The sequence below is a fragment of the Chenopodium album genome, chromosome 3 (assembly GCF_948465745.1).
Source record: "Chenopodium album chromosome 3, dcCheAlbu1.1, whole genome shotgun sequence".
In the NCBI taxonomy this organism is placed as follows: Eukaryota; Viridiplantae; Streptophyta; class Magnoliopsida; order Caryophyllales; family Amaranthaceae; genus Chenopodium; species Chenopodium album.
In genome coordinates, this window is record NC_137836.1 from 82983427 (window position 1) to 83000669 (window position 17243).

The following is a 17243-nucleotide window of genomic DNA, read 5'->3' on the forward strand; positions in this document are numbered from 1 at the left end:
CTCTTGAGTTTGGGTGTGCAACATCCTCAAGCTATCCCGATTTTCTGTGATAGTCAAGCAGCGATACACATAGCTCAAAATCCGGTGTTTCACGAGCGTACAAAACATATCGAGGTTTATTGTCACTTTGTACGGGATGCCATTCAAGAAGGTCTAATTATTCCACATCATGTTCGCACAAATGAGCAATTAGCTGACATTTTTACGAAGGCCTTAGGAAAGCCATAATTTGATTACCTCCTTAGCAAGTTGGGCATCTTTGATCCGAGTGCTCCAACTTGAGGGGGGGTGTTAGGAAAGATAGACTAGTATCTTTTATCATATCTTTGTGATTTACTTTGATATATTTTCCTAGATATATTTCCTATCTTATCTTAGGAAATAATACTTAGTTTCCTAGTTTTGATAGAATTAGGAAAAGATATTCCTTGTGCCTCAAGGAGTACAGCTTGTATAAATATACATTGTGGTGGAATAATAAAGGGCAAGCAATTGAGTTATCATATTATCAAATAGAGAATGGTGAACCGAATGCAGGGAAAAAAAAAGGCCTTAAAATTACACATTCAACTGCAGTATTCATGCAGAAAAAAGAGACCAAATAACATCTTAGTCGTCAACTAAAATGCAAAGCAAGCCTCAACGTTGAAGCTTTCCTAGGCACCAAGTTACACCTAATATCTACATATACAGTCACCCTCACTTTCCCATCTAGGCAATCAAGGAAGGAGGATTTTGATACAAATTAAATAAATCATAAAAACAAAATTTGCATCTAACCTAGTAATGAAAATAATTTTGATACACTTTTTAACATCAGCTAGCACCCAAAACTCGAAAAGGGGGACTTTTCCTCTTCTCCAAGGGTGATTTCATATCACAAAGTTTTGACTAAACCAGGAGTCCAGTTTTTCCAATCTAGTTTCCCAATAGATTTGTTCTTCAAATTGACCTTTTCTTTTATTTCCCGCACCTTTCTCAGGTACTTTTTCCCTGGTTTGGTGGGTTCAGTATCTGCATCCTGTTCTTCACTCTCATCTTCAGCTGCTTGGACAACAGGCTTGGACTCAGTTTCTTCCTCTGAAGATGCTTCATCCATTATACTACCTAGTACCTCTACAACTTCGCTCATTTTAGGGCGGGTTTTGGGTTGCTTAGCAAGACACTTGTTTGCTAATGATGCTAATCTTTGAGCTGATTTTTTGCAGTACTGCCCCTCTAGCCGTGAATCAACAATCAAGTGGAACTTCTTTGAATCTGATATAAAGGGTCTAACCCACTCCAAGAGCTTCTGCTCTCCTCGTGGAAGGTTTTTCTCAACTGCCCGTCTTCCTGTTATAAGCTCATAGAGAACCACACCAAAACTCCATACATCACTCTTGATTGTTAATTTTCCAGTAAGGACATATTCAGGTGCTGCATAACCCACTGTTCCTACAACCTATATATGACACAGTTGATTGCGTTAGAAGGCTTTACAGTTGAAACATCCTAATCCCAATAAATTAAAGTTAGGTAACTCAAGCTCCATGACTTAGGTCTCTGAGCTGGATAGTTTATAATGATTAATTCCAGTTTCCAGGCCATCAAAATCATTACTACGTAAACTACTAGCAAACACCCCTTATAGTAAGACATTTCAGAAATAAACACCTATAGGTTTTCAACCATGCAACTACTAGAGAGGTAGATGGCTATATTGACAGTTTAAGCTCTTCTATTCATATATCTGAGTCTAAAAATCAACAGATTAAAAAAAATAGGCTCGGTCACTTACAGAACGAGACTAGGAAAAGGATTCAATGATATGTTCCACTAGTTCCAGAATCTCAATTTCATAAACAATGCATAATAAGCCCTTGAAACATGATATATTTCAGAAATAAGCAACGGAAGGCTTCCAAATAATGTAATATGTTCAGCTAAAGATGTAGAATTGGTCATTTGTTAAGTGGGAAGGGAATAAGTTAGTGCATTATTTAGCTCACTTTCAACCTTGGGAAGTGGGGCAATGTTTGTGGTTGGACGGTATCCCGTCTCATATCCTTGATTTAGCTTTTGCTGATTTATCTAATTAGTCCCCGTTGTGGGTTTCTTCAAAAAAAAAAAATGTAGAATTGGTGATGCCTTGAGCAAACTAGCATTTATATTTGACCAAGCATTAAAATATATCCTCTTAGCTAACATCCAATAATACAAAACTTGTCAAATTATGTAGGCCCCAGAGCATAGGCTTACAAAATTAGTTAATGGACTTACCGCAGTTGAAATATGACTATATCCCTCTGCCGGCCCCAGCCTAGCAAGTCCAAAATCTGAGAGCTTGGCATTAAAGTCTTCATCCAACAAAACATTTGATGTTTTAAAATCTCGAAATATTAGCTGCATGAAGCCGATTACCAAACATAATCAACATCAGATTCTTAACGAATAATTGTGATGAACGTGAAGGCATATATTAATTTTTTCTAAGAATATGAAGCTGCAAAGTACCAACCATGTCATACTCATCACCAAACATGAAGAAATAAAATATTCCATCAGTCACCATTGGTAACTTGGGTGAACAATTTTCTCAAACCAATGAAAGCAATATCTGTGATTGTAAAGAATTTTCCATATAATAACCCATCTAGTCAAGTAGATCTAAGATTTCTAGGATGGGAATATAAAAGAAAATTGCGACTTAAGAGCATACACTTCCACCATATTTATTTTTTATTTTTTTCTAATAAATGTTTTAATCTTGTCATAATTTGGAGGGATAAGGCCTTACCCCGACTCCCTGAGTACCAAGCTAGATCCCCAAATGTGCCACAACTCTAGTAATCTAGTTAGCCTATGTACCCTATCGTATCAATAACAACTGATTCTAGCTTTAAACTTCTTTTTCCCCACCATGATCATACCCTTAGGACTATAAAAAGTTGAAATCTCTCACATGTTCTTGAAGAGCAAAACATAGTTGTTAAAGAATATAAAATTAAAAGGCAAATTCAGTTTAGTTATGAGCATTTCTACACATCTAATAGATACAGGTCAGCAACATCTTCGTCAAGCACACGGAAGCAGAACAGTTAGAGAAGTATTCTAAACAGCTTTGTCAAGGAAATTGAACTTTTAAAAGTCAACCAACTCAGCCATATTAAACTCTATCAAGTATTACCATTAATCTGCAGGCAGCATCTAAACAAGAGCAGAGAGGAGAGCCTGCCTTTTGTCTATTACAGACATTACAGTTAATAATTGTGTGAGATTTTATAAGCCATCACTAACAGCCAAAAAGCATTAAGCCGCCTAGATGCTGGACTCTATTAAGATATTCCAATGATAAAAACAAAATTCATGGGTATAGAACTAAGATTTGGTACCTGAAAATCCATTTCCTCATGCAAATACGCCAATCCACGAGCTGCATCCTGCACAATTTTCAGTCTCGTCATCCATGGCAAGGGTGATGACACCCGACCCAACAGATGATCCTCCAGGCTTTTGTTCTTCATGAGTTCATACACCAAAAGCCTTTGCATTCCCCTTTCATCATCTTCAGCACAATATCCAACTAATTTGACAAGATTCGGGTGCTTAATTACGCCTAACCAATTCACTTCATTGATCCACTCTTTATGCCCCTGCTAACTAGAATGGTAAATCAAAAACCCCATAAAGGCACACCATGTTAGACATCACATATACAAAGGAATCAAATCTCAAGTCACAAGGAAAAATAATCGCAATTAAACACTGAAAATCGAAATGTGAACCAACATTCAGCTTACTCCTCCAACACACAATTATTCTATATGAAAGATACAAATTTTGGTGTAACAAGTTATTTTATCACAAATTAACCGGTCAATAATCCACCTAGAACAATACCCAAATAAACAAAAAAAACTACAAAAAACAATGAATAAGTCCAAGTCCCAAATTCATACATTTCCTCTTGGGCTTCCAACTGAGCCAACATCTGCATTTTCTTCTCCCTAGACAAACAAAATACCTTTATTCCCACTCCTAACCCCCATAAAACCAAATTAATCAAATGATTTCTCTTCTTGTTGAGTGTATTCTAAGTTAAGACAGAATAATAGCAATAATAATGTTCCCAAATCAACATAATCACTCAAAAATTTACACATTAATATAAAACCTACTCCGTAAACAAAAAAAAAAAAACGCTACAAGTGGACTCCGTAACATTAATTACACCGATGGACACATGATTTTACAAATTCAATAAACAACACCAAAGCACATTTTGCAATCAAACTTTCCAAAACACTAAGATAACATATGTACTGTATAAATTAACAATGCATTTCAAAATAAATTGAAATTAATAAATCAAAATAAGAAAGGAGATGAGATAACATGCCTGGGAACCATAACGATTAAGCTGCTTAACAGCAACATCAATCTTGCAATTCACAGAATCATCAAACTCAAAATCATCGCAATCAAAAACCCTAACATTATCAACAACACCTCTATAAACACACCCAAATCCTCCTTCACCAATCAACAAGCCTCGACTAAACCCACGAGTTGCCGATTTCAACTCAGCAAAAGTAAACGCTTTCAGATCGTTACAAACTCGGCGATTCTGAGCTAGGAGAGAGAAAAACCCAGCTGACTCGCCGGAAAACTCCGAGTCTCCGGCGAACTCCGACCGCCGTACTTCGGTGGTACTTGAGCTAGTAGTACTACTAGCTATACTCAAAGAACGAGCCCATGAAACTCTTGCTCTTACTGATGAAACGACATCGTCTTCTCCTTCTTCGGATCTTCTTTCACCATTTGTGAAATGGAAGCACTTCATTGTTAAAAGTTTTAATCTTTTTTAATTTATTTGATTAATTTTGTTGAACTGAAAAATGGGGAAGAAGAAGAAGGAAAAGAGGAGAGAGAAAAGGGAAGAGAGAGGGTGGTTGAAGAGTGGAGGTGAGGGGATCAACTAACATTGGATGTTTTAATGGAGAGATTAATAAAATAGTGATTCATAATTAATTGGAATAATAATAATTAACAAACCTTAATAATTAAGGAAATATGAGTAGTGTATTAATAATGTCAGATGATTTTTAGTTTAAAAGAATATAATGCAGAATTTGAGTAAAAAAAGATGGGATTTTTGAATTTATAAAAAAAGAAAAGAAAGAAAGGAATTGAAAAGATCACGAGGGTGCAGAGAGAAAGAGGAGGAGGGAAGAAGAAGGCAAACAATGTCAGATGTTACCGAACGGTTCCTTGTGGTAGGACCTATCTTGTGCCCCGGCAGTTATATTGGGTTTTGGGTATATTATCGATATTCTTTTTCGACTTGCTTTCTCCGTTCCTATTTGTTTGTCCTACGTAATTTTTATTTTTGAGCGGTTATTTAAAAACCGTCGAGTGATACTTTAATATAACTCTATTAGTAATAAGTTGATAACACATCTCCGGTCTCCATCGTTTATCTCATTAATGTACGTTCATAAAAGCTGAAAAGAACCGGATAATATCAATACATTTTGCCGGAGTAAATAAATAGAGATGGAGGGAGATTTTTTTTTTTTTAATACATGTAATCATTTTGAAATTTTCTACTTTGGTGTCTTTAGACATGGCAATTTGGCAAAATGATGTAGTACTTTGGTGACTCGGCCATAAAAACTAAAGAAATATACTTTTACTTATTAATTTGGTGAGTAGTGTTTGTCATTCATTAATATTAAGAACTTGAGATTACAATTATTAAATGCAACGTTAATGTAGCGTTGCTTACACATACGTTATAAGTTGATGATGATGTGACATGCCTTAAAATCAAACTTAACCTTTATTCAAATTTATTATCTTGTCACAACTTAATCCAGTATTGATTTGTGAGTCATGACGCCTTGAAACAATATCCATACAATTGTTCATAAGACAAACAATACAAGTACGATATTCAAGCTGTCCTAATAATTATCATATTATCCTTCAAATTGATGTGTCACAATGGATTTTTGCAATAAAAACATTTAACTTGTAAGATTATCATTCAAGTAAACCATTAAAGTTAAGCATTACCAAACGTACATAGAAAAGGCGAAGTCCATGGCACAAACATAACAAGTTGGCAATCCTGGCATGTCAAATTGGGAGAAGTTGAGCCATTGACATTGGGTTGCCCTTCAATTTAAAAGACTGGCAACATTGGTTTTGGGCTAGATTAATCATCAACACCAACTTCAATATTTAGCCCAAATTGACTTGACCAATTGACCATTTTACAATTTAAAGAGTTCATTGATTAGACTCCAATAACACGTGTCAAATGAACATTTGTTAAAAAACTTTCCATTTTCTGCAACAAAACACACACCTCCCGCTCAAAAACAGACTCTGTTCCGTTTCCACTTCTGATCACACTACACACCCCGCCTCGTCACCTTGCTCACACACTCTGTACTATATTCCTCCATTTTCTCTCTCCTCTCTCTACAAAATACACTACTCATTTTTCTTCTCTATTCATACAAAAAATCTGGGTTATTTTGATACCAAGTTCATAACTTTATCAACCTCCATTAAAATCACTAAAAACCTTTCTTCAAAAGTTTATTAGGGTTTTTCTCCGCTCTCCATTTATCCTAAAATCACATTGGTAAGTTTCAAAAAATCTGAACTTTTGCTCGTTTTCTTACATGGGTTTTGTTGGGGGTTTTTGTTTTTTCTATGATTTTACAATTTTTTCTCCATTTAATCGGTTTTTTTTTAATGTTTTTTTTTTCTTCTTAGTTTTCTGGTTTGAAGGCCGAAGCTCCGCCGCCGGAACCGTTGCAACTCCCCAGAAGCCGTCCAAAGCAGTGCAACCACAGTCAAAAGAGGTCGAACCCCTCTTATCAGTCATCACTATCTCTCCTCCCTCACATTTTATTTAATAAGTCCGCCAAATAAGGAAATTTTCTTTGTATTTTTAGTTATATTACATTTCATTGCTAGAAGTTTGTGGGTTTATGCAATTTAAGCTAGAAGTTTGTGTTTCTTGCAATTTGATTAATTATTTCAGATTATGTATGAATTTTGTTTATTTCTGTAAAATAAGATAAAAAATATGTCATGTTGGGCGAGATTAATTATGTTCCGCAGAAATGTTTGTGTGCGCTGAAATAAGTAAAAAGTACTGTATCTTTTTAACAAAAAAAATTAATTTTAGCATTTGTAAGTAAATTTTCATGTTTGATGAACTTCAAATTCTTATATCATTGTTTGTGGGTTGTTTTTGTGCTTCTAGTTCAAGCATTTACTGCGGATAGACCATCATTTGAATGCGAAAATGTCACGAAAGGTATCTTCTGTCTTACTATTCTGCAATTTTCATGCATTTGAATAAGTTAGACATTATATCCTTGTGGTTTTTGTATATGATGTTTAATGGTTTTTGTTCATGATAAAACTGATACTCGTAGCGGTGATTGTTTAGTACTCCTAGTTGGTATTACATGTCAACATACTTGTGTTTGAGTAAGTTTAACTGAGGGTGTAAATTATAAAGTTTGTGTGCTACAGTTGCTGGGAACTCTAGTGAACTTTTCTTTTACTGAATAATTATTGTTTAGTTTAAGGGGGTTTTCTCTTCTTGTTCTACCTTCACTTGGATATCAATGCTTTACTATCATGTATGTGCTGCATATTAGGCTGAATTTGTTGTTTTGCTCTACTGTTGTCATAACTTATAGTCTGTATAAAACTTGTGAACATCATGCATTTGAAATTTTGGTACTTGGAAAGTTCTTAACCTTGATTGCTTCAAGCAGCTCCTTGTACTATTTCTTCTTACCTAGAGTAAGGAGTAGATTTTGTGGTTCTATGGTGCTAACTGAATGTTTTTATTTTGTTTCTCCTGGTTTTTGGTATTGTAACATTTTCATCTGAAGATGAAGCACTCAAATTCTGATATAAGTGAATCAGAACTGGATGATTATATAGATGATGTCTATTATCGATTGAAGAAAGATAGATACAAAGTTAAGTTATCAAAGGATACATTCAGGTGTCCATTTTGTGATGAAAAGGAGAAAAAGGACTACTATTTTTATGATCTTTTGGATCATGCTAGAGCTTTAGGAAAAGGCCCTACTAGGGATGGTGTTAAGCTTAAGGGGAAGCATAAAGCCCTTGGTTACTACCTGGATAAGTATCATCGTCCTAGAGTATCATCTTCTGGTAAAGGCATTTCACAGGTGAAGCATGATGACAAGGACAGTCCAAGAGTATCATCAATGTCTTCTGGAAAAGGCACTTCACTGGTGAAGAATGATGACAAGTACAGTCCAAGAGTATCATCAATGTCTTCTGGAAAAGGCACTGCACTGGTGAAGCATGATGACAAGTACAGTCCTAGAGTATCATCAAGACCCTCTGAAAGAAGCATTTCACAGCTCAATGAACGTGATGACACTGAAAAATATGTCTGGCCATGGAAAGGCATTGTGGCTAATCTCCCTGTTGAACTCAAAAATGGAAGGTATGTTGGGGATAGTGGAAGCAAGTTACGAGATGAACTTGCTAAAAAAGGTTTTAACCCGTTGAAGGTGATACCCTTGTGGAGTGTTCAAGGCCATTCTGGATTTGCCATTGTGAATTTCAGCAAGGATTATCAGGGATTTGAAAATGCTATATTTTTTGACAAGGACTTTGAGGTAAATCACCAAGGCAGGCGAGAATGGTATTCAAGAAGGGCAGATGCTCGTGGGAATAAACTTTATGGATGGATAGCAAAGGAGAAAGACTATCTCTTGAATGATCTGGTTGGGAAGCATCTGCGTGACAATGGAGATGTCAAAACTTTGGCTGACCTTATCGCCGAAGAAAAAAGGAAGGGAAACTGCCTAGTTTCAAACCTCAGTCAGACCAAGGAAGTGAAGGATAAGCAGGAAAAAGAAATAAAGAAAAAGCTCAATGAGACATGTGCTGCTTTAGAGAAGGTAATTGAGGAAACAGATAAAATGACCCACGCTTACAATGAAGGTATGTATATGAACATCTATGCATAATCTGTTTCAATTGTAATTTTGATTTCTGTTCTTTTAGTTTTGCAATTGCAGTGTAATGTATTCTTTTCCATGTTTTTGTGTTGAAAGTTTAAAAGCAATCTCATGTTTCTTTCTTTTCCTGGGCAGAGATGGAGAGGATGAGAAACCGGACAGTTAAGGATAAGGAGAAGATACTGCATGACCATGAGAACTTTAAGCACAACCTAAAATTTCAGAAGGATAAGCTGGAGAAACATGAAATATTGTTGGAGAAACGTGAAGCTGATTATGACAACAAGATAATCAAGCTTCGACGCCAGAGGAAAATGGTACAGTCTAATCTTTTGAGCTTTAAGCTGGTTATTACATCAGTATAAGCTGGTTATTACATCAGTATTAGTTATAGCAATTAAATTCTGAACCTGTTTACTGAGCACTGAGCTCTAATATATAATTATTGAATATTTAAATGTGGTTTCATCCTGAATTACTACCTTTGAAGCATGTTTTTAACTTTCTGTTGCTGTAAGAGATTAGTTTTCCTTGGTTTCAGAATGATTTAGCAACACAGGAACAACATCGGTCAGAACAGAAAGTACTAAAGCTTGTTGAGGAACATGAGGTAAATTCAGAATAAATACATCAATCTTGTGATGAATACATACTGTGCTGATCTGCCTTATACATACACTGATTTCCAGAGGGAAAAGGAGGCGCTCCACAAGAAAATCATTGATCTGGAAAAACAGACTGATCAGAGGCAAGCATTAGAGTTGGAGATAGAACAATTGAAAGGAGCTGCTCAAGTTATGGAACATATGGGAAGGGATTCTGAAACCAAGAAAAAAATGGAAGAAATCAATGAAGACCTGAAAGACAAGGAAGAAGAACTGGAGTGTTTAGACGCTCTATATCAGACCCTGATAGTCAAGGAGAGGAACTGCAATGATGAGTTGCAGGATGCACGCAAGGAATTGATAACTGTAAGTGTATAATTCTTTTGACTATCATATAGTGAGTCTGTGCTTGTGTTAGTGCTTAAAGCTTGAAATTCTATATTTATTGTAGGGGTTGAAGGAGAGGAAAGCTGTCCGTGCTAACATTGGTGTGAAAGCAATGGGTTGTCTTGATAAAAAAGTTTTCGAAAGTGTGGCCAAAGAGAAGTACTCCAAAGAAGAAGCACCAGCCAAAGCCAACGAACTTTATGATTTGTGCCTAGAGTATATTGGAGATCATGACTGGCAGCCTTTCAAATCTATTACTGAGTGTGGACAACCCAAGGTATATCTGTTGTATACTTTTGTCTAATATTGGTCTTTTTGCATTAGTCCATGGATTATTTTTTAAGATTGGGGTGGAAATTTCACATGCTTCAATGGTTGGGTTTTTGCTACTGGTATAATATTTTGTGGTCGGAAGTAACTTACAACCATGAAGTGCAGTCTTGTGTCTACATCTTTTGTTGATGTGTCCTTAAAGAAACAGAAAGGGCAATGGAAGATCGAGATTGATTTCAGGTTCTGGAGTGACTGTCCTAAGCATTATTGAACATATATTACATTAGTTAGTATCAGCAAATCTATTAGTTCCTTGAAAAACTAGTAGCTCTCAATTTAGCAAAATTCAAGTTGTATGAATATATATAACTGAAGTCCGTCCCCTAATGGTAGCCATAACATATCAAAATGATAGTAATAATGGCTATTTGTATTATAATACAGTGGTTTATCTAAGCTTAATTACATGCTTTTCAATTTTTAATGCTTCCTGTTATTACCTTTTACTAAGTACATGTCCTTTGTCTGCCTACTTAGGAGGTTATAAATGAAGAAGATGAGAGATTAATTATGCTGAGGAATGAACACGGAGAGAAGGTTTGTCAGGCTGTTGCCACTGCAATGAGCGAGCTTAATGAATACAATGCTAGTGGTCGATATCAAGTACCTGAACTTTGGAACATGAAGGATAACAGAAAGGCAACTTTGGGAGAAGCTACAGAGTACGTGGTGAACCTTTGGAGATCACACAAGAAGAAAAAATAGCTGAATCTTCTGTATGTCAACTTGTCAAGGATAACTTTTTTTGCGCTAACTTAACCACATTACCAAAGCTGTGCATAAACTAAAACACATGAAACTCTAATCTAAGGTGGTAGTATCTGTTTAATAACATACATTTACTCTGAAAATCTGAAGTTGATATTATTGTGAAAAGGCGTTATGCTTATGTAATTAAGCCTTTACTCCTCTGTTTTGCAAATTCTAAATTTCTAATTAGCATTACAGATTTTTAGTTGTGATCTCTGGCAGGGGGCAATTTGCCTTGAGCCCAACCGGCCCATGGTTTTTGGCCCAATAACATCTTAACTCCTTCCTGGGCCGGAAGGACAAGCCTTGGTCTCATCTAGATAGGCCCAATGGGCCCAATCTTGCTTAGACAAAGACTAAGAGAGGTTTTGACATTAACTTTAACTTTAACTTTGGTGGTGAAATGAACAGCAAAAGAAGTTGATTATTGGTAAGATAAGAGGTAGAAGATTGTTGAGGGCATCCAATGTGTTCATAGCCTTTTCTTTTTATTTTCATCAATTTTATTGGTTTGTAGAATCCAAAGAATTGAAGCTACCTAAAGAGTGTGGGAAACAGCTTCTCATAACCAAACACCATGGTCACAAAATTATTGCTTTGAACCCCACCTCCCATGTGCTTGTTTTGGGTAACAGACATTTCTCCAATTCAATTTTCCTTTGGACTTGACATTACTTACCAACTCATCATGTTCATATAAAAATATTTCAAACCCTGGTCTAGTAAATCTCCGTTACTCTCTTCATTCGTTAATAGAGTTTTCCTTAATTGATTTCTATATTCTTTTAACTTTTACTTAAATAAGGCCTGTACAAACTTGTATATACGCGGTCTGACAAAATCGTGAATATGGGTGAAGAGAAAAATAGAAAGCATTTAGATACCGATCAATCTATATGGGAAAGAGGGAGTAACTTTTTTCACTAATGATATCGACTTTTTTGTTGCTTAAAACTCAAACAAGCTACTCCTATAATCCTACATTTTATCAACTCCTTTTCATGGCTTGCAAATGCATCAATTGCCATATTTGTTGAAGGAGAAAATATTATCTAACTACCAAATTGAGGAACGAGTCTTGTGCTATATAGTTTATATTTCTAAAAAGGTTAGATTGGAATATCTTTGTAACTGTTCAATCTTCCTTTGCAAATTGATGATAAGTTTCCCATTTTCTGAACAAAAGAAAGTGCAAGTGATTGAGCTTTCTCCGTCGGCCAAATAAGTGCTGCCTATCTATACTTTCTACATGTTTCATTTTCATCTTTTTGCTATTTGGAAATTTCATAACCGACTCTTTACTATTTATTAAGTGTTCACTTTCTTCATGTGAAATTAATGATCAATCAGAAAATGTCTTAAAAGGTTGTTATGATTTCTTTTATAAATACAAAGTAGTGGTTTAAAATTTATTTTCCATAATGTTAATAAGTTTACAACAATGTGGTCTTACAATGTCCATCTCACTAATATGAGATTACATATTTACACTTTTTTGTAAAATTAGTTAACACGACATAATTACATATCTTTATAAATAATTTTACACAAGTGGTCTTACACTATATATAAAATAACCGATGTAGTATAAAACATATTTCTAAACCTCAACCATCGGCTAAGAGTCTAAAACTTCTGATTGAGATGAACCTTTAACAATAATTTCTCTTATTTTAAGATAAATTTTAAATGTCTCTTACACGGTCTTTATAAATAAGTTTAATTGATCGAGTAAAATATGTAATGTGTAATTCATGCTCATGCTATTCTCATATTATTCTTACACCCAAATTATATTCTAATCTTATGTAATAAACACGAAGATTGTCCATTTTGACCATTTAGTATGATTCCAATTGCAACCAATATTCCCACGATTCTAACATAAATGACACACTCACGAAGTTAACTTCTCAATACTATAATTCGACGAAGTTTCTCAAAATTAATGTTGTCTTGTCAAATTATATTACCAACTAGAGCCAAAATTTGCTATTGGCCTTTCATCAACATAAAAAAATCTAGCATTTCATCAAAGTTAAAAGAAGGAATAAAGAAGAAGAATATAAAGGCAAACAAAGTTCATTCCATTGAACCAAAAGCCCAAGAGTTACAATAACATACGGTTTAGAAACCATATTACACTCCACTAAAACTATATATTATCATAAGTAATATTCATATACCATTTTTCTTCCATCTTAATAATATAATTAGAAACATCATTAAGCTGCGGGCTACACCTTTCTGCAGTCGCTTCAGCCTTTTTTCTTTCACCTTTCCCTCTATACCCTCTTCCCTTTTTTCAAAATTACACTTTCCCACACTTTTCATTTCCCTCCAAACCCAAAACTTTAAACCAAAAAAAAATAGAAAAAAAAAAAAAAAAAAAACTTCAAATTGACAAATTCACCCCCCTCCCTCCAAAACCTACATTGAGAAAAGTCTTTTTAAAAACCCAAATTTTCTCATTCTTCTCTTTTTACCCCCACTTACCCCGTTTCGAGGTCGGGATTAAAAAAAAGAAAAAAACCATTAAAATAAGGTTTTTTTAAAAACGAAAGGACAAAGTAAAATGAAATAAAATCTAAACTATGCCGAAAATTCGATTTTTTTTTTTTTTCTTCTTTAGTGGTTAAAAGGGGTAAATTTTTTTAAACCCTGAAATTTTTGCCGGTAAAAGTCTGTCCAAATTGCCAATGAGCGGGAGCAATGTTCCAAGAAGTGGAAGACCTCCTGTCACTGGCTACAACCCTAAAGGAGAGTGCTTGTCCAACCAAAACCGAGTTGGATTGCCAGTTTTGACCCCAGTTACGGCTCATTGGCATCCAGTTAGTCCTTGATCCTTTCACATAAGTCCTCACAATATCCCCTGCACCCGCAACATTGGTGATCAAAACCAAGTTGAAGTAACGGAACCCGTTGATTGTGAACCTGATTCCTCCACGCTTACGGCATGGCACCCTGCAATATTAAATAATACACAACAATCGTCGTTAGAAGGGTATATCAGATATTTTAGGTACGGGAAAACGGTGTGTGAATGTGATGAGATCATGGCCGTTGATTTGGTGGGAGTATTGAAGACTGTGCATGGGAACATGCGAGTGGAAGACCGCACCCTAATAAATTTCTCCTGGTATTGTGGACAAAATGGTGTGGGTATTTGGTTTTGTTTTCACATTGGATCCGGATTTTAATCTGGTTAAAGTTTTGGCCCATTAGTCTTGAATTTGGGTATAGTAGTACTAGTACTAACTTTAATTTGACTTTTTAGTCTTCTAGGAAATCATAAAGCTGCTAAATTGTCACATACTTTTCACATACTTATTCAACAATTCTAGCTCAGCAATTTGACACTAGTGAATTTCATCGAGATTCCACTCATGCAATTGTTGTAAACATTTCCAAGAACAAAATTATGCCAAATTTTTGAAAGCGGTTAGAATTCCACTTTTAATTAGACATTTCATTTGTTGTTGAAAGAATTTACGACACTAGTAGTGTAGAGATTATAATGAAAAATGCGGAAAAGACCAACGTTGCATATGCTCTTAGGTATAAATTATACTTGTACAAGTCATGTTTCATAATCATACAATCAAATGAAGGTAATTAAGAGTTAAGTGATTGAGTAATTTCTTAAGCTCCTAAAGGTTGACCAATCTTATTAGTACTAAAAGTTTGTTCTCTTCAGCTTAATTTCAATTCAGTGCATGTCTAATAAGTTCAGTTTACTTCATTTCCTAATTTCCTTCTCATAAATAATTCATTTTAGCAAATCATAAGAGGCTCTAAATCTACTAACCCACTCATCTGAACAATATACAGTACTGTAGTATACTCTGCTTCTGAAATTATAAAATGTTCCTTTGAAGATATTTTTCACGCACAAAACCTAACCCTTTTAAGTTTAAACTACAGTACAAATAATGAGACATTTCTAGTCCCACCTTTTTTTAATTTTCTTTATTTAAGAACTCTACTTAATAAGTCTAAACCAATGAACACTTGTTATAAATCATACTAGTCACTACCCACTATACTCAACTTTATACACTCTGTCAACCTTTTTAAAATTATCATATCTTCCTAATTAATTTTTAATCAAAGTAATTAGGACTAAAACAACTACGTTCCAAACCAAAAAGTCACAATTCCGTACTCTGTTGTTTACTTGACAACACAAGATAAAGTCATAAAACTAACACTCCACGAAGGTTAGACGTAGACCATTATTACTAGGATTAATTACGAAAATGACCCGTAACTGTCTAAGAGCATCCACGATGGTGGTATTTCCTCGCATTTATTTTCATTCCTCTTAAAAAATCTAACTCAACCGTCAAACTGTTCCTTAATTTCTTGTAAATCAACAACAAATTAGCCATTCAATATTTAAAGCCTTATTAATTCTTAAAAATAAAAACAAAATCACCCCCTCCAATGAATAAAAATAAGAGTACCAAGCATTAAATACATTCTCTAAAACTGAACAAGTTTAGAAATGCACGACAAAATCACACGTTAATACGGAGTAAGTAATATGAAGGACTACATTTATCATTTTCCGCAAATAAAAAAAGCAGGGGAAGAGAGAGAAAAAGAAGGCAAACCTGCGGTAAGAGACAGGAACAATGCCGGCGCGGTATTGAGCCAGCTTAAGGAACATGGGCATAGCAAGGTCAAAGTGAGGGCGAGGAGGGTTGCACCACCCACCATTGTCACTAGCTTGGGCGAAGTTAGGCGGGCAGAAATTAGTAGCCGTAACGAGTATAGACGGGCTTCCTGGGTGGCACCAGCTAGGGTCATCAGCGCACTTGATTTCAAAGCAAGCACCGCAACTAAGACCGTTGTTGAACAACGCTGTGCTTAGTGCTGCTGTGTTCACACCATAACCTTGACTGTACAAGTTCCCATAACCACATGCTCCACCTATTGAACATCGGAAACAAAATTGATCAGAAGAGGGCATTTTTGGTATTTTTAAAAATGACTGAAATGCCCTTGAGGGTACCCACATTTTGGATTAGAAAAAGTGAGTAATAATTAAGGAGGTACATTATGGTTAAGTTTGTTAGTAATCACATTGTTAATGTATAATTAGAAAGGGGAGAGGGGGAGAGGAAAAGACGAACATACCCATGGTGCCAGAAGCATCCGCACCACCGTAGAAAGTAGCATGGGCAGTTTGCCATGAACCACCTTGGTAATTTCCAGGAATTCTAGCATCAACCAATGTTAATGAAACCCATAATGTAATTAATGAAATTATGTTAATAATACTACTAAACATTGCCATTTTTCTTTCTTTCTTTCTCCCACTCTTTTTGTTTTTCTTTTTTAGAGAGAGAAAGTTGGAGAGAGGAGAGAGAAAGAGGTTTTGTGTTGTTTAGTGAGGAGTGAGGGAGTTGTGGAGAGGAAAGAGGGCAGGAAGGTCAGGTACTTATGGAGGGAAGGGGTTCAGGGTACCAGGGGTAGTTTCGACTTTTCAGGTGTATTAAAAAAAAAGGAAAATAGAGGTGAAATGAGTATAATGTGGAAGGGAGGTAGGGATTGTGTGCACTCGCATTGAATGCGCGTTTAAAAGAGAGTCGAATTAGGACAGATTGAAATTAATTACCCAATCTTGGTGGGGTTGTATTGTTTGATACTTCTCTTTCATTTTTTCATACGACATATTTCATGCTCTATCTTACTTCCATTGCGGTCCCATGTGATCGTATTATGTCATTTATTCACCACATAAATTGTGAAATAGGTTTAACTTAATTTACTGCACAAATCATCAAATGTACATTTGGATAATTGGATATTGTGGTACTAGCTACTAAACCAAGCTTTATTTAGAATATGTTCGTAAGCTGTAAAGATGGTATTGGGTTAGGTCGGTGGAAGATTATTATACTTTTAGGTTGTGTCTGTGCTTTATTAGCTACCTTATTTAAATTAAAAAAAACAAGTTACATGACATAAGAACATCGGCATGTAAAGAATGGAATGCAAAATGAGCGGAAATGGGACACGATGTACATCATGGACCCGCAAGTCGGTTTGGAGTATGCATGTTTAGGTTATATTTGTTTAAAAATGTGACACAACACATGAATCTAGTGAGTTTTGGATCAATCCTTAGAGACACGACACAACC

The 17243-nt window shown here is 35.3% G+C and overlaps 3 protein-coding genes across 3 annotated transcripts; 1 reads left to right on the forward strand and 2 right to left on the reverse strand.

Annotated features, from left to right (window-relative positions):
- Positions 1 to 514: 514 nt before the first annotated feature.
- On the reverse strand, positions 515 to 5233 carry LOC145620300 (serine/threonine-protein kinase PCRK1-like). Its single transcript, XM_081674945.1, has 4 exons — positions 4379 to 5233; positions 3372 to 3632; positions 2260 to 2382; positions 515 to 1441 (listed from the first exon to the last, which is right to left on the reverse strand). The coding sequence occupies exons 1-4, from the start codon at positions 4820 to 4822 to the stop codon at positions 878 to 880; spliced, it is 1392 nt and encodes a 463-aa protein (XP_081531071.1). The 5' UTR covers positions 4823 to 5233; the 3' UTR covers positions 515 to 877.
- Positions 5234 to 7907: 2674 nt separating this feature from the next.
- LOC145620309 (protein INVOLVED IN DE NOVO 2-like) lies at positions 7908 to 11147 on the forward strand. The gene is made up of 7 exons (XM_081674956.1): positions 7908 to 8183; positions 8364 to 9000; positions 9153 to 9334; positions 9559 to 9627; positions 9707 to 9988; positions 10074 to 10286; positions 10820 to 11147. Exons 1-7 carry the CDS (start codon positions 7908 to 7910, stop codon positions 11045 to 11047), a joined length of 1887 nt encoding a protein of 628 aa, XP_081531082.1. The 3' UTR covers positions 11048 to 11147.
- Positions 11148 to 13158: 2011 nt separating this feature from the next.
- LOC145624559 (expansin-A6-like) lies at positions 13159 to 16518 on the reverse strand. Its single transcript, XM_081677611.1, has 3 exons — positions 16235 to 16518; positions 15709 to 16027; positions 13159 to 14056 (listed from the first exon to the last, which is right to left on the reverse strand). Exons 1-3 carry the CDS (start codon positions 16392 to 16394, stop codon positions 13747 to 13749), a joined length of 789 nt encoding a protein of 262 aa, XP_081533737.1. The 5' UTR covers positions 16395 to 16518; the 3' UTR covers positions 13159 to 13746.
- Positions 16519 to 17243: the final 725 nt, after the last annotated feature.